This window comes from Apteryx mantelli, chromosome 3 (assembly GCF_036417845.1).
Source record: "Apteryx mantelli isolate bAptMan1 chromosome 3, bAptMan1.hap1, whole genome shotgun sequence".
NCBI lineage: Eukaryota > Metazoa > Chordata > Aves > Apterygiformes > Apterygidae > Apteryx > Apteryx mantelli.
The window spans coordinates 45,378,709-45,403,110 of NC_089980.1; the positions used below are offsets into that span (position 1 = coordinate 45,378,709).

At 38.3% G+C, this 24,402-nt stretch overlaps 1 protein-coding gene across 12 annotated transcripts in view; it reads right to left on the reverse strand.

Moving 5' to 3' along the window:
• Nucleotides 1-24,402, reverse strand: part of LTBP1 (latent transforming growth factor beta binding protein 1) — a 215,364-nt gene that overhangs the window by 48,174 nt on the left and 142,788 nt on the right. For 9 of the 12 annotated variants that reach the window (XR_010883704.1, XM_067293254.1, XM_067293252.1 and 6 more), the window contains 10 exons: nucleotides 22,937-23,170; nucleotides 20,892-20,914; nucleotides 19,579-19,678; nucleotides 18,891-18,989; nucleotides 13,188-13,313; nucleotides 11,895-12,020; nucleotides 11,051-11,173; nucleotides 7,474-7,593; nucleotides 4,225-4,347; nucleotides 1,994-2,116 (listed from right to left, as the gene is read on the reverse strand). Coding sequence is in view for 11 of the 12 variants with exons in the window: in XM_067293254.1 (XP_067149355.1) it covers nucleotides 1,994-2,116; nucleotides 4,225-4,347; nucleotides 7,474-7,593; nucleotides 11,051-11,173; nucleotides 11,895-12,020; nucleotides 13,188-13,313; nucleotides 18,891-18,989; nucleotides 19,579-19,678; nucleotides 20,892-20,914; nucleotides 22,937-23,170 (1,197 nt within the window). In the remaining variant the exon portion in view is untranslated. The remainder of the gene's footprint in view (nucleotides 1-1,993; nucleotides 2,117-4,224; nucleotides 4,348-7,473; nucleotides 7,594-11,050; nucleotides 11,174-11,894; nucleotides 12,021-13,187; nucleotides 13,314-18,890; nucleotides 18,990-19,578; nucleotides 19,679-20,891; nucleotides 20,915-22,936; nucleotides 23,171-24,402) is intronic. The other 3 variants (XM_067293257.1, XM_067293253.1, XM_067293263.1) reach the window with 3 other exon arrangements.

Here is a 24,402-nt window from a genome sequence, read left to right on the forward strand (position 1 = left end):
TCTTCAGAGCTCCTATGGTTCCTACACAAGAATCTAGAGAAAAATCTGAGACAGTAACTCATGTTTGAGATGTTTAGTCTTTTTACTACTCTTCACAGGTGCATGTCTAGGGCAATTCTGGCTGTCAAAATCTCTGAAGGCTGCTAGCAGAACACCCAAGAAGTGGGTCTCTGGCTATTATGCAGAGGAAAGAAAGAAACTTATTCTGTTCACCTTAAACAAGGAAGAAGAAAGTCATATAATTAAACTGCAACAATAAAGACTACGGTTGCATACTTGGGAAAAAGAAAGTCTAACACAAGGATAGCAAAGCACTGGCACAGGCTGCTTGAAAAGATATTTGGAGTCTTATTCCCTGAAGCTTCTTAAGAGTAGGTTAGATGAATATCTGTGAGGAATAAAACCATATGGTCCATTCTGTCTTTGTGAGGCAGGATGGACCAGCGATCTCTCCCACCACATTTTCCTTCGATTCTTGCCACAGTGTTATCACCACTCATGAAGATCTTGGTGCCTGGTGAGAGCACACAAGTTTCGAGTGCTGGTATCATCAGCCTACATTTCTTAAAGCTGGTGCAAGTCATGCTGGTATTCACCAGAAACTCTGACAAGATCTTGTTAAGTTCTTCTAAGATCAGATTCTCCAAACAGCTCTGTACTGAAGAGTATCAGCCTGCTGAGAAGATTGTAAGATTTTCTTGTACCTTGCTGGTGAGAATTTCAAGACATGCTGTCACTCTTTAAATGTGGACAATCCAGCATCATCAGCACTGAAGAAGTCTGGTCTGATATCACAGGTTTGTCTTGAGAAGACAGCACTGGGCTGGCTCAGGGGAACTGCTCCTCTGCCTGGATCACTTGAAAAGGAGGATTCCTGACACATCACTGTGGGCGAGATGGTGATAACTGCCTCCTAGAGTGCTGTGTGGAGAATAACCTAACAGCAGAACACTGTTAGGTACAACAGCAGTAAGGAGCTGCCTCTTTTTGATTGTATCAGTAGTCACAGGGAGCACACTAGAGACTGGAAAGTTTATTTGTGCTAATACCACGTGTGCCAAGAGCTTAAATGAAAGAGATTTTTCCCTAGGGTGGGAGATAAGGAAGCAACTGAGGTAGAATCTGTTCCGGAGCTTGCTGGTGAGTGGTCTCACACGCTGAGGGTGATCATGAATAGTGCAGCAAAAGTGACTCCAACTGAAGTAGTATATCCAGATGGTATAGCCAGCAACGTGAACTTAAAAGGCTCCAAGACATGGGACAGAGGAGAGGGAGTATCCTTGGAATAATTCATTAGAAAATATCTATTTGCCAATTACCAGACACTAAGTTTTCCTACCGGAGAAGTCATAGAATGCATTGTTTTCTATAACATAGTACTTCTCCCTACGTTTGCTATACATCTTCCACCTCTAATTTTTGTTTTAACAAGTTCACTATGTAGACTGCCTTCTGAGACAGTGGAAGCTGTGAGCTCCAGTAGATCCCTCTGAAGCTCATCTTAGACTACGTTATTTTCTCCTGCCAATGCACATTTGGGATTGTGGTGGCTGGCTACAGACTGGAGCTGGCTACCAGCTGGAGAAGTTGTCACTTAAGCAGACCCCCATGCCAACAGTGCACGCTGGCAGAAACTTTTGTAATTCAGAAACAAACACAGATCTCTGTGTCAGAATTTGAACAACAAGATTTGAAAAGACTTAATTGTTCTTGGTAAGGATGCTCAATTGCTCTCCCACTCTTACTGTAAGAAACATAGATGCTGATTTCCTGTATGTGTAAGGATGACAGGGGCTGTTTCTGAGAATCCATTAAACATGTGGCTGTGTAGGCAGAGCCTTTTAAATGGTTGACAGTAAAGTACTGAGGAAAAAAGAGGAGCAATATATCTTTCTGCCTCATCCTCAAAAGAATTGGTGCCTAAGGCTGAAATACTTAAGATCTTACTGAAAAAAAAAAAAAATTAATCAGTACCTTAAGTCCACAACCTTACCTTCACAATGATCTCCAGTAGATGATAACACATAACCTTGGCTACAAATACATCTGAAAGATCCTTCTGTGTTCCTGCAGCGTCCATTCAAACAGAGCGATTGGTACTGACATTCATCTATATCTGTAGCAGAAGAGACAGTGACAGCATAATACATCTGAAAATACCAATTGCTAAGCAAATGGTGCAAGAACCAACTCTGAACAAAACAGCAAAGTTGAGTGTCAAAATAAAGTTCCCCTTCTCTTGGTCTGATTTATTAACAAATGCAGGCAGTCGACATAATGCAGGAAAACAGATGAAATGGCAGACTGGACATTTTCCACAAGCTGACTGCTTTCAGCATTCTCTCCTTCGGTGTCAATATATCCCTCAGTGCACACGCAGGTACACACACATGCATGCGCACACACTGCTTGAGAGCTTCCTTTGTCTCTCTCATATCTGGCAAAGGTAACAAGCCGGCTGCTCCAGTGAGTCAGCAAAACCCACAAAATACTTTCCAGCAGGATCACCACCTTTTAACAGGGTGGGGTTCTCAGATGCACACTGCCAGGCTGTTGCACTTTTAAGCTGTACATTAAGGCTCCTTTTAATACTTGCCTTTGTAACAGTATTAAGCCTCTAAGTATGGGGAAATGTCTCTCCACTTCCACAACAACTATTTAGCCCTCAACACTTCAGTTCTCACAACCTGGGGTCAGCCTGGGTTAACAGATGGATCTGAACAGCAAACTTAAATTTTCCTATGAAAATCCCAAAATGCAGAAGGGGAGCAACACTTTGAATTCAGAACACAGTATATGTCCTGTCTGAGCTGTCTGAGCTAGGAAGCCTGTTCCCCTCCCTTATTTATAAAACTAACATACTGCAATTAAATTGGTATGGAAGGTTCTCGGTCACTTCTAGAATTTAGGCAAGGCTGAATGTCTTTCTAAAAATGTACTCTAATTCAAACAGCAGGAAGTTACTCAATGAGGTTTTTCAGGTCTGTGTTATGGCTATGTAGTCTGACCTCTTGAGTAATGGTCCCTTGTGACCACAGAGGTTTTAAATTTAAGGATCACTAAAGTCTTTGGGGCTGTATGAAATATCTAAGCATGTACCTGGTTTTGTGGAGACAGGGCTGTCCTTCAGAAGAGTGCACTTTAAGAAAGACCATCTGCACATGCCAGCTGAGCTTGGCAAGGGCTCTTTTCCATGAAAGGCTCCGAGGAAGCAGTCAAACTTTGTCTACATACTTTCCCCAAGACCAGGCTGCTATGTGTCCTGGGCAGCACATTTAACTCACTCAAGACACTTAACTTACACTCATGTTTTGTTTCAAATTTCCTGACAAATTTAAATGAATGGTCATTTAGTTTTATTGTATTATTCTAGCACTCAGAAGTCTGACTGTGTTTGGTGCTGTACCCAAACACTTACAGAAGAAAAAAGGAAAAAAAAAAAAAGCTTAGAAGAAACTCCTTCAGGTTTCTGTGTGCTTCCACAGCTTTCATCCTTGTGAAAGGGTTTCAAGGAGTCCCTAATGCATGCTGTTCAAGAAACAGAGGGATATTCATACCTCCTGTATGCCCTCTAGACTTCTCTGTTCTGACTTCAGACCTAATTTTGCTCCACTGGGACTGCCCTGGTGGGAATTTTAGATGTGGAAGAAAGGCAGGATCTGACATACTGGAGGTTCAGGTACTGTTCTTAGAATTATGGCACCAGTCTCTCTCTCTCTACTAAATGTACTACTTGAAATGCAGCAATACGAATGCAGGTATCAGCTCTGTATTCAACAGACACTCCTGGGTTCCAAGCTGAGTGTAGCCTGGCTTTTTTGATTCCCTGCCCCACATTAAGGAGAAAAAAAAAAAGAAAGAAAGAAAAGCAAATAAGCAAATGCCAGCTAAAAGTTTATGGCAGAGAAAACCAAGGTCCCCAAACCTCTAAAACAATATAAGTGTCAAGCATTTTGCAGGAATGTCAATTCAGTAATATAAATATTACTGCATGTTCTTGATTAGCTTTATGACCTCAGATGTTTTATAACAAATCACAAAGCACACAGTGTGGCCAAGGAAGCCATAACATGGAAATCTTTGTTCTTACATTTTGGTTTACTTAGTTATTTAGCTTTAGTGTTGTAATTCTGTTGTTTCTCTATTAAGAGATATACAGCTAGATGAAAATATTATCTAATAGGTATGTGCAACACTATCAATTTTAGTCATATTCCTTCATACCTTCACATTGATCCTCTGCTGCAGAGAGTTTGAAACCTTGGCCACAAGTACATCTGAAAGACCCCTCAATGTTTTCACAATGTCCATTGGTACAGAGATTGCCATACTGACATTCATCTACATCTGTGAATACAAAGAAAGCATAAATATATAAGGAAGTATTCTTCCTCACACAGCCATCTTTCAATTGGGCTTGTGAATTTATTTAAATTCTGCAATAAGCATGATTATAAGGAGCTTCTCCATATGTATTGAGCTTGTCAATTCTGGGGCAATTCTGATTTTAATTAAAAGGATTTAAACTTGGGCTGGCCTGTGCTCAAACACTCTACTCATGGCCCATGTGACTAAACCAATGTTCTCACCCCAGTACTGCAGGGACTCTAGTTTATGCTAATAAATATATATATTTTTTAATAGCAGTTGCACTATGAACCAACCACATTCACATCATCCTTACCTGAATAAGATTATGTTAACAATAATTTTCCCACAATGGCTTAAATCAGTGCAGTTTTAGCGTAGACAAGAGGTCAGCAAGTGCTGGCACATTCATTCTTGCATTACACACTTTTACTCTTAGAAAGGATAAATGACTGTGTGATAAAAGCACTAGCAGCTGTGAGTACTTTGTAAACATTATCCTACTCCTTCTGCTATTGCAAGGAATAGTCTAGGAAGTCTGCTGCAGACACAATTCATGTTGGCAGGGCTGTGTTAGAAGTTGTTCTCTCTGAAACCATGTTTAAAAAATTTGCTCTGGTCAGAGTCTCCCAACCTTCACTACTCATTGCCTCCACTTGTTTGCCTGGAGTTTAGGCACACACGTGAGGGAATGGAGTTAGTACAGAACTCAGCTGCTGTTTCTGCTGCTGAGTTTTTGCTGGATGTAAAGCTAGGTTGATCACTGGACAGCGCAGGGGTTAGAGGAGTTCTCCAGTGCATAACTAAAGACTGTATACAAAACACCTGCAACATGTGAGACATTTGTAGATGACATTTTACAAAGGAACTTAAAGGAGTTAGGCACTAAAGGACTTAGCTAACCCCTGGGGAATTTCAAGGGTGTTTCTGCACTTCATGTAGGTCTCCTGTAAGGCTAGCCTATATAGGCAACAAGAAACTCCAACAAATTAACCTTTATAGCAGAAGTTTCAGAAGTAAGATAACTCTTGCTCCAGTGACAAGCCAACTTTTATTTACAGGGGGATTTGAAATAAATTTTTCTTCCATATGCTATGCATAGATGTCTACTTTCACCATTCTCTGAAGAGAAGACTATTGAACTGGATGGACCACTCACTAAAGTTAACATGAGAATTGCAATATTACTACTAAAGAAACATTTTCAAGAATTCCTCCTGAATGCAATTTGTATAAAACAAAACAAAACAAAAAAGCAAGCAGATAAATAAGTAACAGCTTCTGTTACAAACCAAGCCAGAATTAATTCAGTGTTCTAAAATAATCAACGTTGTCTTTTTCCTAGGGGTGTTCAAAAAATAAAAGGCTCATGTTCAAATTTAATTTACTTTGGGGATGTCGTTAATAGCAAGCAGGTGTCCCTGTTTGTATGGAAAATGCTGTATTTTTTAGCTTCAGTGATGCAGAAAAAATTTAAACCTCATTTGCTTTTATATGCCAGAAATTATACTACTCTCAATTATCCTATCTTTTGCCACCACAAAGCACACAAAATCTGTCAACATAAAAGAGTAAAATTGTTGATGATTTGAAGTACTTGAGTCATTTAGGCAGCTCTAGCGTAGGGAAAGCTGGAAAGACATTAAAAGTCTTTAATTCATCATCATAACTGCTATTAGCTATTGTGAATATCTACTGCAATATTTTCCTCAGATTAACTTATCATTCATGACTCCTTATAGGCTCCTGTACAATCTGATGGTCAAAGCCCATCTATCCCCAGACACAACTGAAATCACCATTATTATCCATATTTCAGATTATTTATAGTTCTTCTTTCTTCTCTTGAGCCTGTATATCTTACCGCTGTACGTATGATGCCTTGTTACATTCTGGCTAGGAACACAAATGGCATTCTCCAAACACATTACAGCGTGGAGCCACAGCCCTAGTGCTATGGCAGTCCAGTAGATAACACTGCTGCTATCCTGCTGCATGAGTAATTTCTCAGTTCCCTACTGTTTCAGAATGCTTTCACTGAATAAATCACATACACTTTGCTCTTAATGTATGTGATATTCTCAGTGCTTGAATCTAAGAATCTGTTAAAAGAAAGAGCCTAATTCAGCAGTGAAGCACATAAACTTCCAACTGAGTAACAAACTTGCTTCTTATATACTTGATGAACTAGTCAGTAATATTATTTTTGGTTTTCAGATGGGACTAAAGGTTCAAGAGACTTGCCCATAGAGCCAGCAAAAAAGCCAGGAAGAGAACCTAAGTCTTCTGAGACGAAGTCCACAGCTGTAACTGATCCTATTGAAGCTCTTTATAGCAGGGCTAGAAGTACATGGATCAGCTCTGCTGACCTCTGTATTACTTTCGAAATCTACCTGGGTCCCTAGCAGCGTACACAGTAAGTCAAATGACAAGACCAAATGATGCATCTATGACATGCTGATACCTTGCTACAGGCAGATATTCAGACAGTAATTATCCACTACAGTATGTCTTCATTAGCAAGTAGGGTGGTTGAAAAAGAGAGAACTTGTACAGGAAAACTGGTGCTGAGGCCCTGACAGTCACAACATACAACTTTTCAGAAGGTTCACTGCTCCATGAAACGAATGCATATTTGTGGCTGAAGCACAGTATGCCCATCTTCCAGTGTTATTTCAGTCAAAACAAATCCAGTTCAAAGGCTCTTAGATGGCTTCATGAATTGAACCAGACTGCAGCAATTGGAGCTGATAAGAAGATAAGCTTTAGAAGTACACTGCCAATCTGAACTAAAACGATAACATAAACGCTCCCTAGGTAGCTTATTATAAACCTATGTTACATTTAGGTAACATGGTTACTCCCTAAACTCCCAGCTATCAAAAGTAGACTGCGTGGGCATACACACACAAAGAGCAGACAGGAAGGTTCACAACAGACAGGATATCCTTCACAACTGAAGCTGAATTTAATTTTCTAGTAGTGCCCCAAGAAGTGGCACTCAAAGCTGCAAAAGACTTTTATTTCTTCTTGCATAATGCATTCATTTGCTCTTTGCTATCTATCTCAATTAGTCAACACTGCCTTGAAGTGTACTGAACGTACCATGGCACTGTCCATTCCAGCCTCTGAATCCCACTCTGCAAGGAATGCACTGGTAAGAGCCAGGAGCATTAATGCACTGAGCTTCTGGACAAGTTGTTGGGGCCAGACATTCATCAATATCTGTAAAAGAGAAAATAAAACGTAGGTCAGAATCATAAAAGAACACTGAACAGTAAGCTAATCTGATTATTCTGACTGTGCTTATGTCTTACTAATACACTTAAAAAGTTGTGAACTTTCAGTCAGAGGCCCACCAAGGTCCAAATTAGTATAAATTTGTACCAGTGAAGGGGTATCTCCTTGAGAAATAAATTAGATCATGGTTCGTGCAACTGAATCTGAATTTTCTGCTACACTTCGACTCCTTGGCAGGCCCTCCACAAGATACAACAGATCAGACTTCTGGCTTAGATGGGCATGAATACCTTTGCTTATGTCACCCCTTTTACTGTACTGAAGTGTCCTGAGGTACCTCCTATAGCCACTCTCAGGAGACTCTGGAAGTACATTGCAATAAAAAATAAATTGTAGCTCTGGATTTTCAAAGCAAATAAGAATTTGCTGTGAATTCTCCTGTGTCCTACAGTTAGGCAGCATGTATGTAGTATAGGGACTATGAATTTAACTGTGTGAATGGTAAGCAAATAAATTGTTTACAGGGGATAAGGAGTTAATTGTGTCTGAAGGAAGGCACAGGCAGCACCCACAGCTCCGTGAGGCTTTGGAGAGGATTCTGGCAATGTTTAGGGTGATATACAGACCGCTGCATGAGGAGACAACCTAGTTTATGCATGACAAAGTAACAGATGTCCTGAAAAACTCAGGGATCTCATGAGTTCTGAGTATCCACCAATAACTTCTTATTCTGCACTGAAGAAACCCACAAGACATGCTATACATGCAATCTATACAACACTGCATACCAAAAATGACATTCAAAGACAAGTTGAATTCAAGTGATCAATAATTAGTTGATGCTAGAATTAAAATTGCATGGGCAACCTCAATCAAGCCTGCTTCCACTCTTGAGTACTCATATTATGATACGGTCTTTAATTACACAATAATTATAAACCTTCTCACCAGATCCTTGCTTCATGCAGTGCACAGAATTATTAAAATCCTCACAGTCCCAGCTACCTCTAACTCCAGATTCCAGTTCTCAGTTAAGCTCCTTTCCCTTTCCTGTCCCATGCTTAGCTTTTGTGTCTTCTGCAGTTAAGGACTACTTTATCCTCCAGCACACGCAACATCAGGGAGACGATTTACTCATAGTTTTGGGAACAAGCTCACGCCTCTGTAATTGTGAACCGGATAATGGTCGAGCCTTCAGAAAATTTAACATCCCAGCTCCAAGCTAGTCTCTACTGGATGTAGGCAAATCACAATTTTTCGCAAGATCACAAATGTCCAACTGAAGGTACTTTCTCATAAGAACAGCAACAGGCCACCCCAGCCTCTAAGCTGCACATATGCTTCCCCCAAAACCTGTTCTCAGAACTGCCTGGACTGTGTCTGCCCTCAAAACACCCAAATTGGGTATTTAGTACAGAAATTTTCAGCCAAAATAAAGGCTAAAATGTTGCAAAGCTTAAAGATGTCACAAGAAGATTTTACAGGAACCTTTAATTGTATGCAGTGATGGTCAACTGTGCCAGTAACAGTGTTCTCTGTAAATGATGAACTTGGCAAGAAGAGCATGTATGTACTCTACTTCTCTGGGGCCAGGTCTGTGACTTTGGTGTGTGTGTATGTGGCTTGAAGGCAGAACTACAGTGGGGCGGGAAGTGCAAGTGAACTGTGTGTTGTGTGCAGCTTGGCCAATTCTTGCTGTTGTTTCTGAAGCAGGGGGAGGTGGAGGGGAGTTATTCGTGGAATCTGGAATCTGTCAGAACGGTGACTGTAGTGCGTAGGTGTAATGACATGCTGAAATGATTCCCTGAATGTGTCATTTCCTTGGTTTGATGGATTAGTGTAGGAGGGTTTTTTTTCCCCTTAAGCAACCTTAAATAGCTTTCAACAGAGATTTTGGTTTTGAGAACTACATATTAAGTTAAATGATAGAAGACTATCACCACACTACTTAAAATATAGGCTAATAAGAAATTTGATGCACTGTGATATTCTGATTTCTAGCCTATTTTAGTCAGGTGGATTCCTTACTGATAGACAAGATTTGGAGGAAGCAATTGTAAGAGTAGAGCAGGTGAAACATTTATACATAAATAGGAAAAAAAATTGCCCAAATAGACAGAGGAATTTTCTAGCAAAGCTCAGAACAGCAAAAATATCCACAGCAGCTTTAGGTTATTTGCTAGGCAACCTGACATGTTAGCAATTTTATTCTGTCCTAAGTAACTTAGTAACTTAACTTAGTAACTAGAGCATGAATAAAATTATATTTAAAATGAAATAGCTGACTGTGGATTTTAGTTCCCAATTTCACAACTGTTGTTGAAATTAAGAAAAAAACAACGAAAAAGGCAAAAATATCACACTGAAAAGTAATGTGAAGTTTTGAAGGTCAGATGTCCTAGGATGTCCTGTGACATGAAATATCTGCTGGCTATATATTTCCAAATTAAGACAAACAAGAAAAACTTATCATTTGCTACCTGTTATTAACATAGGAGAAAAGAGAAACAACGAATCTTTTTGGAAGCAGAAACTTTGTCAGTGGACAGCGAGAGAGGGACTGACAATAACTTTAGCAGATTCTGTGGTGAGTGCTGTTCAAATATCTGTCCTGAGATGAAGTGGTATGAGCCATTTTGGGTTGTGTTTGTAGTGGGGGAATTCCTTTGCAGTTTCTTAAATCTAAATAATAGGAATTGAATTGCAGATCCAGACATCAAATAACTGAAAGTGTTTGGGAGTATTCAGAAGGGTTTCTTGTTTATGACTACCCTGTGAGAATTCTCCCTTTGCAGCTCAAGCCTCAGGTCTGAGCCTCCCTTGAACAGCAAGCACTGTTAATCATTCCAAGCAGCAGTAACATTTGGCACTGTTTTTGCCATATGAATAAATGGTAACTTCGCTTCATTGTCCAGGACGCACTGTAGATAAAACAAGCAATACCCTTTTGAATATTATGACATTTTCAGCTGCTGTGCAAGAGAAAGTTAAATGATCTGAAGGCAAATTAAATGAACAAAGTAGCTGTGAGAGATATCTGGCAAAAAGATTAAGCTAGAGAAATTACCCATGGAAACAAGCACAGAGTGGGATGGGGAGGAGGGAACTCTGAACACAAATAGATATAAAACTACTGTGCCAAGACATTTTGTCTGAAAACAAATAGCAAATGGAGATTAAAATGAATTAAATGAGTGTATTAGGTAGAAAAATATTAAGCTAAGCATGAAAAAAATCTATTTTGAGGATGAATTATTTTAATATTTCCAACTAATAGTCAGATTTATTCAAAATATAAAGTAGTACATTTAAAGTTTTCTGTTGAGATCAGAAACAGCAGTCAATAACAATACAGTCAACGTGAACAAACAGCTCCTCCTATTACAGTTGTTTGGCTTGGCAAATGTTACTGTATTGCTACTGGTGAAGAGTCCAAACCTACCTTTGCATTCACCTCTTCTGTTCATTTGGTATCCACTGTCACAATATTCACATCTGTATGAGCCAACAGTGTTTATACAGAAGCCTTCCCCACAAGTATGAGGTCTTGAACATTCATCAAAATCTGGGGAGATGGAGAAAATACAAGAAACTTAACTTCATCATGAAATTACCAAATGTTTGCATCTCCCCTAAACTCTGCTTTAATTAAACAGAAACAAGAAAATAAAATACGCTTGGATTTGCAAGCTGTTTGCAAGCTACAGCCCTGCAGCCGTTCCTAGTGAGCAGTTCCATCTTGACTCACTGCTTGTAAAATCAGACAGAATGAAATCTAGAAACAACCTGGCTGCAGGAAGAAGAGCAGTGAGCAGCCATGTGGTTGCAAACACAGAGCATCTCGCTGAGTGCATGTCATGCCCAGGGCAGTGCTAACTTTATGAAGATCACAGCCCTTTCAGGCCATCTCTATGGCTCTAGGAAGTCCATGGCTGCTTGCAGCTATATTTAAACCTATGGCCTGTCATGGTTGCTAATGATTGAAAGAGAATATTCAGTATTTGTTTTGTCCATCTCAGAAGGTGCTTTTGCTAACCGGTAGTTTTCCTAAACAAACATGATACTGAATAAATTCTTATTTTTCAACAACTGACAGTTTTGTACACCAGTAGAAGCCACTCAAATACTGTCCTCTCCACAATACCTAGTGAGAAACAGTTAAAACACTTTCAGACATCAGTCCAGTACCAATAACACTAACAAAAAAAATGAAAAGGGGACTTCAGTGAGTTTTGGATAAGTTTCTTGATTCATCTTTATTTTTTATAAAGACGACCAGTAATTACCAACGCAGTCGGTTCCATCTTCACTGGCCATAAATCCAGCTTGGCAAATACATAGGAAACTTCCTTCGGTATTTTCACAGCGTCCAAGGGAACAGAGATGGGGCATCTGATTACACTCATTAATATCTATAAAAGAAATAAAAATATAAGACTATAGAATAACATATTTAGTTGTAATTCTTTTTGTGCACTCTATCTCAGGCTTTTGAAAAGACTGATCTTGTAACTATTTTAACTATTTGAAAGGGTATGTGCTTTCCTCTCTGTGACCTACATGAAAAGATGCATTAAATAGTTTTGACTGAATAAAAACCCCACACTTATTGGCTTAGAGTATATGAATATTGCACTAGCCTGAAGAATGTGACCTGATTACTGTTCAAATCACTACCCTGAGGGCAAACTGAGCATAATCTGCAAGCATAAAACATTAATACAATTTGAATGAAATAGAAGGATTTTAAGTTACCATTTGGCTGTGTGTATGTGTGTAAATTATCTTTTAATACTGTAATTCCACCACGTAATAGCACAGGTATCATTGTGAAGCTACTTTTGGTAGCATGAAAAGTTGATAATACATAATTTGAAAACATCATATAATAAACTCTTCATGATCCAAGTTACAGAGGAACTGGCATCATCTGAATAAAGGAAAGGTACTGATACAGTTGCTTCCAGATCTGAAATGGCTCATGCAAAGCCAGTCTGGGCTCTGTCTCACACTCTTCAGAGATCTCTGTTCCAGAACTTATTAGCTTTGAAGGAGATGAAGACCTTGCTTCCCAAATCTCCTCATGTGCTTCTGGGATGTTTACAATTTGCTTTCTCTTTTTCAGCAGAAGCTTGGAAGGAAAGACCTAACAAAATGACAGATTTAGTTCAGCTGCAGAGCAGGTAGCTAGGATGGGGCAAATGTCTGAGAAATAAGCACTGCTTTGGTTGTTCTTTCTCCAAACAGAAGGTCTGTTTCTGAGGATTTTAGATACCTGATGTAGAGCAGAGAAGAAATGATCTGTCTAACAACTTTTTTGTCTCATCTCATAACGGGAAAGTCTTTCATTCAACTTTAACTAAATTTATGTTCAGTTCAGAGTGGCTGAAAAGCTATCAGAGACCTAATTTGCAAATTCTGACATAGAAAAACTATTTTTCTGTGTAGCTGGGAAGCACCCATTAGAGAAAGCAACTCCCAGCTGCTCTGTTGCACACAACTGTTGGCAAGATCAGACTCTACATCTCAAGCATTTCAAAGCAGAATTATTTCAGATTTTTGAAAGTGTCCATTCATACCAGAGCATTTTGTCTGCTGATCGTTAAGTTTGTATCCCTCGTAGCAGATGCAAGTGTATCCTACAGGCAAATTAACGCAATGTCCTGCTCCACAGATATCAGGATTAACTGTACACTCGTTGATTTCTAAGCAAACAAACAAAAAAATGCTTAACATTAAACTCTACCACATAGTTCAGTAAGTGTACAATATTCTGTAATCCAAATGGGAAGACCGGGCCTAAAAGCAACTGTAAATCAAGTTGGCAAGTCCAGAGTTTCATAAGGGGAACTTATCTGGAAGATCTAGAAAAACATCTCACATTTCCCTAGTGATATATTCTCATGTACTATCCAAGATCTGGGCACATAAAAAAATGAAGTAAAATGAAAATAGCATAAAACCAAAAATTTATACAATTTAATCTTCTCAGACAAGGTTAAGAAAATAACTCTGGAGGATTTCTGATTATTCTTACAGAATATGCATTTGTTAATGGTTTTGACGTATTTTGTAGGAAAAGGAGATTCAGATCTGGGCAGTATTGGGTGCTAAACCTTCACAGTAGTTTCAGGAATTCTCAAATGAAATGTGTTACTGCACAAAACATTAATGACTATGATTAGCTGCAATTTAAATTAAGGTTATATAGCAATATGAAATGGTAAATTTTTGAAAGAAACTGTTATGATTTCTAAAGAAGAATTATTAATCCAGACTACTTAGAAACAGGCTAAAACAAAATTGAACTAACTCTGACAGTGCAGAATTAAGGCACTCAGAAACACCTTAGCTCTATCTGTACTCAGTGTTTTTATCCTGCTTTGTTTTTTGTCCTGCAAATCTTACCTCACTTGTTCTTTGCTATCTCCTAAATGTTTGAACATTTGGAACTGTATCTGAACAACAGATTGTTTTATTTAAGAACTATAACAAGTAACCTAATTAACTTCCTTTGCAGCACACAGCAATTTCTAGTTTCACTCTTTTCTCCTGAGAAAGCAAAAGAAGAGCAGAACATGGAAACTGCAATTTTTTTCCTACCTGACGTAGGGTACACAGAGGTGTAACTTCCTTTCCCTGCACTGAGGCAGGGAGCTAGCTGGCAGAAAGGGAACAGCCAGGGCACAGCTGACTTCCAAATTCTGGACTGACATTTACCATTAATAGAGCTTTCTAATGAGATCGACAAACTAATTATAAGTAATTGAAGGAGGCAGCTGAATGCTTACAGAAGGACAGCATACTTTCTCTGCTCTTTCAGTAGATTCAAGAGGATTTAGTTGGCGACAGAATCATACCTCAAATAGCAGGGTGATCTACACCCTGTGCAAGTTGCATGCAACTCAAAAATCCACACACTGGCCGTGTCCGCATGAAGGAAAGCCATCTTTTAAGAGTTAAACTTTTACTCCAGCATGTGCAATTTCACTATGTAAATGCAAATCAGGGAACCTCTTGGTAGGCCTAGACATCTCTACTACAGACAATAATGTATACTGAAGTATTTACTTGTATATTCCAATCACTTCAAAGCTTCTGTTAATTCTAAGAGATTAGCCAATTTGACATTGCAATGGTCTTGTGTATACATACACACAACATAGACCTTTTGTTTTCAAATTTATAGCAAAATTTTAAGCAAAAAAAAAAAAAGTAAAATTTTGATACATTTGAGACACATCAACTATCACTTTGACAACTTTCCGCTATGAAGAGAACATTACTTATGTTTCTGTTATTTTCGCTACTTGACACATGGATGTGGAAAGGCAACATTTAATATGCCAAGTAGGAAGAAGCACACTAATCCAAAGAACATTTCAAAATAACAGCAGATGAGTAACTCCCCATCCGCTTTTTGTAGAGCATCCTGATCAGTCTATCTCCCACAAAGCCTATATCTGTCAAAGACTGTGATAATGTATACTTTTTAATGAATACTTGGGTAAACTGTCTAAAGTTTGGACATGTGGCTCAGAATCCTAAAATTGAAGACTTGTCATGCTAACAAAGAAAAGTTCTTTATGAAAACACACAGCTATTTTATTGTGGGGAGTATGAGCTAAATAAAGGGGGGGAAAAAAAATCCTAAAATCTTCATCTTATCAATCCCCTATCCCATTTTTAAACCTAAAAACCTTCTGCCTTACTAAGTTCTTAGTTAAAACTGTTTTTCACCACCTTTCCTAGTGTAGTATTCATAGTATTGACTATCCAAAAGTAAGCCTTTGAAAGCATAGCTAACATATACTATATATACAACATGTTCTATATGAAGGGTGAAAAGGATGAAGAACAGAACACCTTCGAAACCCTTCTGGAAAGGGTTGATCATCAAAATTTTTTAAGAAAGGTTTTATCTATGAATGATCTAGTTTCTTGATAAGGACATTGAATTTGTACATATGAGCTATTAAGATAGCCCACTAAGTAGTTTGGTTTTGGAGAAGAACAATAAAAATGCAAATGAAGAGTTACTATGCAACCTATTTGATGAACCATCCTTTTGTCTTACCTTATTCATTCCTTCCTGCATTTTCCAAATATACGTTATACACCCATATGTCAAGCAAAAAGACAAACTGAAATTCCAACCTGTGACTTAAGCTTAAAAATTCTTTTAAGACAATAAGGAAGCTACAAAATCAAAAAAATAGCTCATCAAAATATATACACAAGAGAGGAAATGGAGCACAAAAGAGTACTAATGGAAACTGAAATGTAGTTCAAAAGGAATATAAGACTGAAGTCCTGAAGTAAAAAACAAAACTCAGCATTGAACTGAAACTCTAAAACACAGGCTTGTGGCAGGCACCAAAGAAAGCGTGTCACCAGTCATGGACTTGACCTCATCTGAAGGAGGTGGGCCAAAAAGAGCTAGAAAAGCAACTCTAACTCATCTCAAATATAATCTACTTGCCATGTATGAAATGCTCACTGTAAACAGGAGTCTTTCACTTCTTAGGAGACAACTTGGGGGTGAAGACAAAGCCAGTTATCTATTCAGAAGCCTTGAAAATGACCCGAGTGCTTGACACAGAAAAGCACCAGGCACCCTCCCAAAGAGCTATGTGCTAGGTTCACTCTTTGATAACTGCAGAGATAAAAGGTGCACCCTCAAACTTTGAACTGACCTCAAAGAGCTGAAGCACAAAATTCAGAAGGAACATTTCCTCTCGCCCACAAGGTATGAAATACTGACATGGCAGAAGCCAATTTCTTCAGCAAATTAGATGCATCACAGGGATCTGGCAGTATCCCACAGACAAATAAAGCTCCATGACTTGTGCTTTCAGTACATCATTTTGCAGATATCGCTTGCCTTTTGGAATACGTTCAAACATAGAAGTACTTCACAAGACAGTCTAGATAGTGAAACGCACATGCAAGTAAACGCATATGCTAGTGTCATGCTAGTTGGGAACAACTGTCCTCGTGGTTGTACAGCAGAGTGTACCAGACACTGCAAGAAGAAAAATTACAGTATTCCCCACAACCCTCTGTGGATAGGGCCAACTGACAATTTCAAGCAACTGAAATCAGTTGTTTACAATGCAAGCACATTACAAGGAGAGGAATATTCAATGATTCTAATATTCAGATAACACTGAATGTGCAGAGACACAAAGATAAAAGAGGAATGTGGAGACTGTGAGGCATGCTGGACTACATCAGCAAGCTCTCACCCAATTTTGAAGTTCAAACTTATCTAAGGAAACAACTACACAAGGGCTAAAACTGGGCACGAATGTCAATGTATGAAACAAAGTTCACAAGTCTGGAATACACAGAGATATCAAGACCAGTACTACAATTTATCTGACCAATTGGAAGGGATCATTTTTTCAACACGCTGCAAAATAAGGGAAAGGTACTGTGACAGGTATTGATACAAAAACATGGAACAGTCTTTAATGTACAGCACAAGAATTGGGATAGCAGTAAAGAAAACTATACACAAAATGAAAAAGAGATTACTGAAGTATGAAAGTATATGATATGATACTTTGAGTAACTTAGAATCTCACCTACAACTTTGCTGGCATTCTCTAAATAATGCATAAGAAATGGATGAGAAAATTTCTACAGACATATAAGCTGTAAATCATCTGTGAAGAAATCAGCTCCCATGAATGTCAGATGTAAAATTTCTGGAATTTCCACAGACTTCCTATAAGTTGATTTCTTAAAAAAAAAATCCCCCCTCCATGTCCTGTCTCACTGTTGTTTAAATACTAAAATGCAATGAACCTTTGGAGTACAGCTTTAGCTGCACTGGTAAGACAGAAAAATTCAAAGGAAAGCTCTCATATAGCCTGCATGTGTAGAAGAAATGAATATAGAGAGAACACCGTGGACAAAGTAAAAGGAGCAGAAATGGGCTGAAAGAAAAGAGAGCATTTACATTCCACAGCCTGCTTCCTTCTGTCTCAGTTCTAGTGGAGTTACATTGGAAACAATCCCCTTTCTTTTCAAGGAAAGAGGGCCTTTGTCATTCATTTTACTCAGGAGAGTTTCTGCTTCAGATACCTAAAACAGTGATTGTTTCTAACAGCTGCTTACTTGGTCAAGGGACAAAATGAGGATAATAATGTGAATATTCAGTTCACCTATAATCCTGCTGTCACAGCTAGAAAGGACTTTTACTATTGTTACTTAGAAGGCAGACAGACTGTGGGTGAAATTCATCATCCACCACTACATCTTGCATCTGGCAGAATTTCTCTGTCTTGCTGTCTCTGTTTTGATTTTGAATATGAGTTTTATTTAGCCCACAACCCTTGATTTAGTAGCCCACAGCATCAGGTGATATTGCTTCTTTATCAGTGTCTTTAGATGACTCACACCTTCATTGTCAGCTAATGTTTATCAGATTATCTACCTTCAGAGGTCTCTTGGTTATCTTGAATGAGAAAAACACATGTGCAGGCTCCCTCCAACCCATTCCTCTCTCCAACTTTCACATTTTCAATTTCTGCCACCCCGGACAACATTACAGTGAACTTCGTCACTCCTCAGCCAGTGTTTCTTCCAGCTGGTTGCTGTTGACTCGTTTTGTGATTTTGCACAGCCTGCATCAGGGTACCCTCCTGTCTTGTCACTGTCTGCACCTCTCCCTTCCAACAGGCTGGCTAGTCTGAATTACCATCCTCAGTCTGGAGCACAGACATTGCATCCACCACAGTGAACTGCACCTGTTCTGTTTGATCCTGTTCTCTTCATTGACTGTTCTACCTTAATTTACTTCATTTTCTGAATTGTGGTAGTGCTTAGGAACTCCAGCTATAATTTAAAGCCCCTTTGTGCTAGACCACAGCAAAGTAGAGTTGTGCATCCCTTTAGATTGTTAGAAGAGTTGTGCCTGCATTTTTATCTTTGTAATTCAAGTGAGTGCAAATATGAACATTTACTGTTGGACTTCAGTTGCAAATCAGGTAATCTGTGGAGGAATTATTAATTTTTGCATCTAATGTTTCTTCATGGGCATAAAAGTGGCAGTTGTATGCTAGGAAGGTCCAGCCCTGGATCTGCTGATAGCACACTCATTTCTGTGTTTTTCTGTATTCTTTCTTTGTATCTCTCCACAGAGTATTCCTTTCTGTTCTACAGCTAAATTCTATTTGCTATTCTAATACTAAAGTAGAGTGGAACAAGTTATAATGTCAGGAACTCACAGTCATATGTTAATTTATTTTAATTCTAAAAAGGAAGTACAATACCTGTAACTTGAGTAGGTGCAATTACTTGACTTGCACTCGAAGTAGAGACTTCAGGAGCAATTTCAACAGGCAGAGGAGGAGATGTTTTCTCAATCACTACTGTGTGACATGGAATGGAAATCAATCACATCCCAAAAAAACCCCCACAGCATTCACATGTCATACTGCACTAGCCAGACACTATGGAGCTTTTCATTAGTTTATTCTGCTTAGATCTGAAGTAGAAAAAACAGTATAAGTGGGTTTTCCATTGTTCCACCTCTTGTGAAAAAAACTGAGGTGCTAAAGAAAGCAAGCATAATGGTCAAACTTTTGCAGCTGAAGTTAGGCATAAAGAAAGCACCTAAGTAAAGCTTTATCTTGAAACAGGGACAAGGCCTCAACTTTGCTGACATTAAAATTTTCATGTACATACTCCAGATTTTTTTTAATGGTATCACCTTTGTCTACAATATCTATCTTGCCTCCTAACATGTCTCCCAACTAATACCAATCTCTTGATTGTCCCACTTCTGCTTCCATTTTTTTTTTCTCTCCTCTTCTCCTCTTTTTGTATTCTGCTTATGGAAAAACTGCTTGTTAAGCTGCGATTAATTTTTCATTAATCTCTGTTACAACTGCTATTTTCCAGTTCTTTGAAGGGTTGTAAGCACTGTATCTTACTAAAAGAAAAGTCAAAACAAGCTACCTGGAAACTGCGGATGCAGGTTAATTGTTGAAATCCCAGGAGAAAGCTGAGGCTGACCAGGCTCTAGGATTTGCTTTTCTTGGTCAAACGAAACTAATTCCTAAGAAAATGATTAAAAATTTACATTCCGAGAATAAATCTTTTAATTCAGCTGTTGCAACAACCCATAAACCCCTGGCTTGAGAAACTGCTGATGTTATCCCATGCCTGTTTTTTATAGGACATCATTAATTATCACCAATTTAAGCATGAAAGAGCATAGGATACTGTTTTTACACAATGGCACACAATTTAACATCGATTTTATTTTAAGGAGACATATCATGTAGCTTCTACCTTTATCCTTGGCTTTACTACTCCTTAGTTCTATCTTCTACTCTATAATTACTTAGAAACAGTATTTAATTGCTGGTCAGCATCACACAAACAGTATACAGTCACATATGTCTCCAAGTCTTTGACCACTGTGAAAGGTTCCCTCTTAGCTATTGCATCAAACATCTTATTTTCCATGAAAGACTTAGATGCTTGTAAGTCTTTAGGAAAATGAAGCGAAGCACAGCTGCAGTTATTCCTAACCAATCCCATTATCTTCAGTGGAGATAACCTAGAACCTCCAAAAGGGGGATCTTGAGGCAGATAAGCACCTGCTCTTCTCTACTGAATAAACAGCAATCCTAAAAAGCTTATTCATCTAATTTAGGCATATTATAATATAAGAGTGTTAAGCAAGTGGGAAAAATACACCTCAAAGTCTCATACCATTTCTCTATAATTCATTTTCTCTAGCTGTCAGCATCAGTGGCACTCTTTCAGACTGTCTGCAGTTTTCAATATTCTACTTAAAATACAGGCTCCAGAACCGCATATACAGTACCTGACTCACTACCAATGCCCTGAAGAGAGGTAAAAGTCATCTCCTTGCTTTACCTCACTATCTGCCTGTTTTTATGGCTAATAACAACAAGATCTTTTTGCCTCTAGATTTGCACTGTAAGTCCACAGTGAGTTGCTTGCTCCTCATGAAACCTAAATCCTTTTTGTAGCCTCCATATCACATCTGTGCATGTGGTCAGCATTCTAGTATTTAGATATATCACGTTGACTCAGAGAATCAGAGCTCATGTCCCGAGCAACTATTTCTTCCTGCTGGTAAAGGTCTTTGGAAAAATTAATCAGAAAGAACACATATAAAAACTGGCCCTTTAAGGCTGAAAGACAAGAAACTCAAAATATGATTACTACATAGTTCCAGGAGCACATTTCTCTGAAGTATCAGCATACGCAAAGGATAACATGCTTTCAAGTTTTACCTGATCAGGGGCTGCTGTTGCCACTAAAAACAGAAAGAAAAAAATTAATCAGTCTTCACATAACGTTTACTTACACATTCTATTTCAAACTATGATCATATTTTAAAGTAGTTTTTGCCATCACAGAAAAACTTCACGCTATCATCTCATCCTAAAACACCATAAATTTGAAGTAGTGTTCCTGAGCAAATGTAAAAATTAATCTGAAACCAGAATAAGATTCTATGCACCAACCAATCCTCACAAATATTTCTTTAGTTTTCAGCTTCTTCTTAGATTTCCAAATTGTTTCCTTAGAAATTGCCAGAACATCCGAGAAACTCACTGGTTATTAACTCACTTAACAGGCTGACTTAAACTTCTAAATTCTTTCCACAGTATATCAATCTCTATTAATATTTTAAAGATAAATTAATATTGTAATGGAATAAAGCTAACTATCAAGAAATTTGAGTGCAATAATTCAATTTAAAGGATCAACTTTTGAAAACTGTCTTTTTTAAAGCAACTGAAAGTGATTTTTTTCCACCCAAAATGGCTTTTCTCTAGGAAGGAAGGGAGAGAGTAATTGGTAGAAATTTCATATAAGTTTATTTTCCATTACTGTTTGCATTTTTAAAATTTGTCTTTTACTCATGAAAACCTATATGCCTCTGTAAAAATAAAATAAAATTCAGGAATAATTTTCTTTTCCACATTTTCCCCAGGAAATTAAAAAATATATATATATATACATTCGCTCTTCTAGCTCTAGTTTCTTCAGCATTAGCAAGGAGACTGATTAGCGGACCTAAAAGATCTTTTGATAAAATCTCAAAAATTTGAAATGCAAACGTATCCAAAAGTAGAGTATAAAATTCAAACATGCATATGTGCCATCACTAACTTACGGTAAGCATATATATATATTTTTTAAAAGGTCATTTTTTCATTTTTGAAACTAATACTTCTGTTTTCTTCAGATTCTCTGTGTTCAAAGTTTAACCAGAATTTGACAATCTTTCTAATTACTGAATTAGTATTTTAGTAAACTATATACCACTTTTTTCTGCTTTGTAACCTAGAAAAGCTGATATAATGGCTGCCAGGGTTGATGCAAGATTTTACAGTTCAGTACAGTCTTCTAAATATATTTAAATTGCTTATTTTCTTTCCAGATTCAGTTTAGCTCCATTTGTGTTTTGGAAGCAAAACTAGAGCATTGATTATAACAGGAGATGAAACCATGTCACACAATTTTGCAGGTCAATTGACTGAAAATCTTTCTAATAATGGCCTGACATATAGTTGCATAACTGCTATTTGGGAATAACATACTATGCACTTAATATCATCAGAAGGTTCTTCAGCAATATATTTTTGCTTGACTACAGTCAGTTCATGCCAGGCTTGCTGGCAATGTATTTATGATAGTGCTGCTTTCTGCATGCCTTTGTTTCTGCAATTTTATTAAGCACAGGACATTTTCAGCTGCTGAATGTTCTTCGAGGAGCTTGCAGAAAACCGTACAAAGTCTGAGAAAACTATCTTAGAGAAACCAACTGATCATTAAAAAGCCTGGCAGAGAGGTGCTGATACAACATGACCAGGCTGGGGGAGTGCACGACTGCAGGGGTGAGACCAGACCACGTGACGGGGAAGCATCCCCACATCAGGTGGTGCTAATCTAGAGATGTGCGTGGAAGAAAGATGATGAAAACCCCTTTAACTCCTGCAACCCCAAATACTAGCAAATCAATCCCTGAGTCTTTTGTTATAGTATGGATATGATTAATACCTTTAAAGAAGTCTTAAAAACAAGTATTTACTATTTCTTATCATAAAAACTAATCAGATCAAAGTGATCTCTCTCTATGGAGCTTACAGCATCTGGTAGGAGCTATAAATAAAACTTCAGAAGTAAAACATTTAACACAATACACTCTATGGTTTGCTGTGGGAAGTAACTCCTCTGTCCTGCATTTTACACATTTACTGCACAAAGACACGCATTCATAAAGACACATGCACAGAAAAATAGGAAGACTAAATTTTGCCCCTCTCACCTTCTTGCACAGCCACCTCAGGCTCACTTTTCTGTGAGAAGGTCAGTGCCTCCACTGGCTCTTCCTTTGCTGGGAGAGGTGGAGGAGAAGTACCTTTAGCAACAGGTTGAGTAATCGGGGTCTTGCCAATGACAGGTGGCTGTACTCTAACTGCAGGGTGATGATATAGCTTGTTTCTGTGAGGGCCAGAAACCGTATAACCCATTCCACCGGGGCAGATTTCCTTAAAAGCAGCTAGATTTGGGATGGGAAAATATTCCTTTTAGGAGTCTAAAAGTGCAATACGTTGACATAGTGGAAAATATAATAAAAACCACTAATAAAGTTAATCTGCTACTGTATATACATTTTTATGAACACCCCCCCCCCCAAAACTTAAAGGCAAACTGTGCATTGCATGCTAATATGACTGAACATTCTCCCCAAAGCATGTTCTGGCTCAGTTTATTCCAAGGAGGTTTCTACTCCAGTTTAACATCTTCCTTCAGTTATGTTTAATCTATCATCATATCAAGATTATTTTTTCTTAATCCTCTTTAAACAGTACATCCTTTCTGAGTAGGAATTTACATAGGTAAATTGCCATCATCACCTACATAGCATACGGAATGAAAATTACAATTTCTACCATTCCCTTTTTGCAGAAACCAAAGAAAAAAAGCTCACCACCCCTGTACTAGAGGAGCAGAAGAACATCAATTAGTAACAACATTCATTCAAAGGATCCCATTTCACTACATTAGAGGTCTCATACCAGCTCTGGTCCAAATTCCACTGAATTGAATAAGTCTTTCCACTGACCTCAGTAGGCTGGATAAAAACAAGATGGGGATCATAAAAAGCCAAAAAAACACTAGAAGAGAGGGGAAATAATCTCATTTATAAGTCTGCAACAGAATACAGTAATGAAAGTCAGGCAGCAGCACCTGTTCTGATCTCTGTAGCTGCTCTGCATGAGCATCAGGTTTTGCAGTCCTAGTGGAAGACCAGGATGGAAAAGAAATAGAGTCAGCCTTCCTCCTTGTCAAAGACAATAGATAGATAAACTTGTCAGGGACAGGAGGCTTCAGGAGTCTTGGTGGGCAGTGCTTCATTGCCCTCATTGCTCTAAGTGCAGCTATGTTGACGATAGGTTTGGGATGAAACACCAAAGGTCTAGTCTCCCATGTGACCGATATGATTCCTTACAGCTTCCTAAGAGCTGTGTGGAGTGGGGCATCAGTGAGTCCACAAATTCTGCTTTGAAAACACATCAGCATTTTAAAAACAATTAGCATCTAAAATAAGAACACAAAATACTAGCTATAGACACTCCAGAGATTGATTAAATTACACAACTGCAAATTTTGGACTACAAACCCTACACTTTTGGAAATGTGTTAAGATGGAGTCTTAGTAATACAAATGATGAATGGTCAAACTGATTAAATTCAGTGGATTCAGAACAACGAAATACTTTTTGTTGG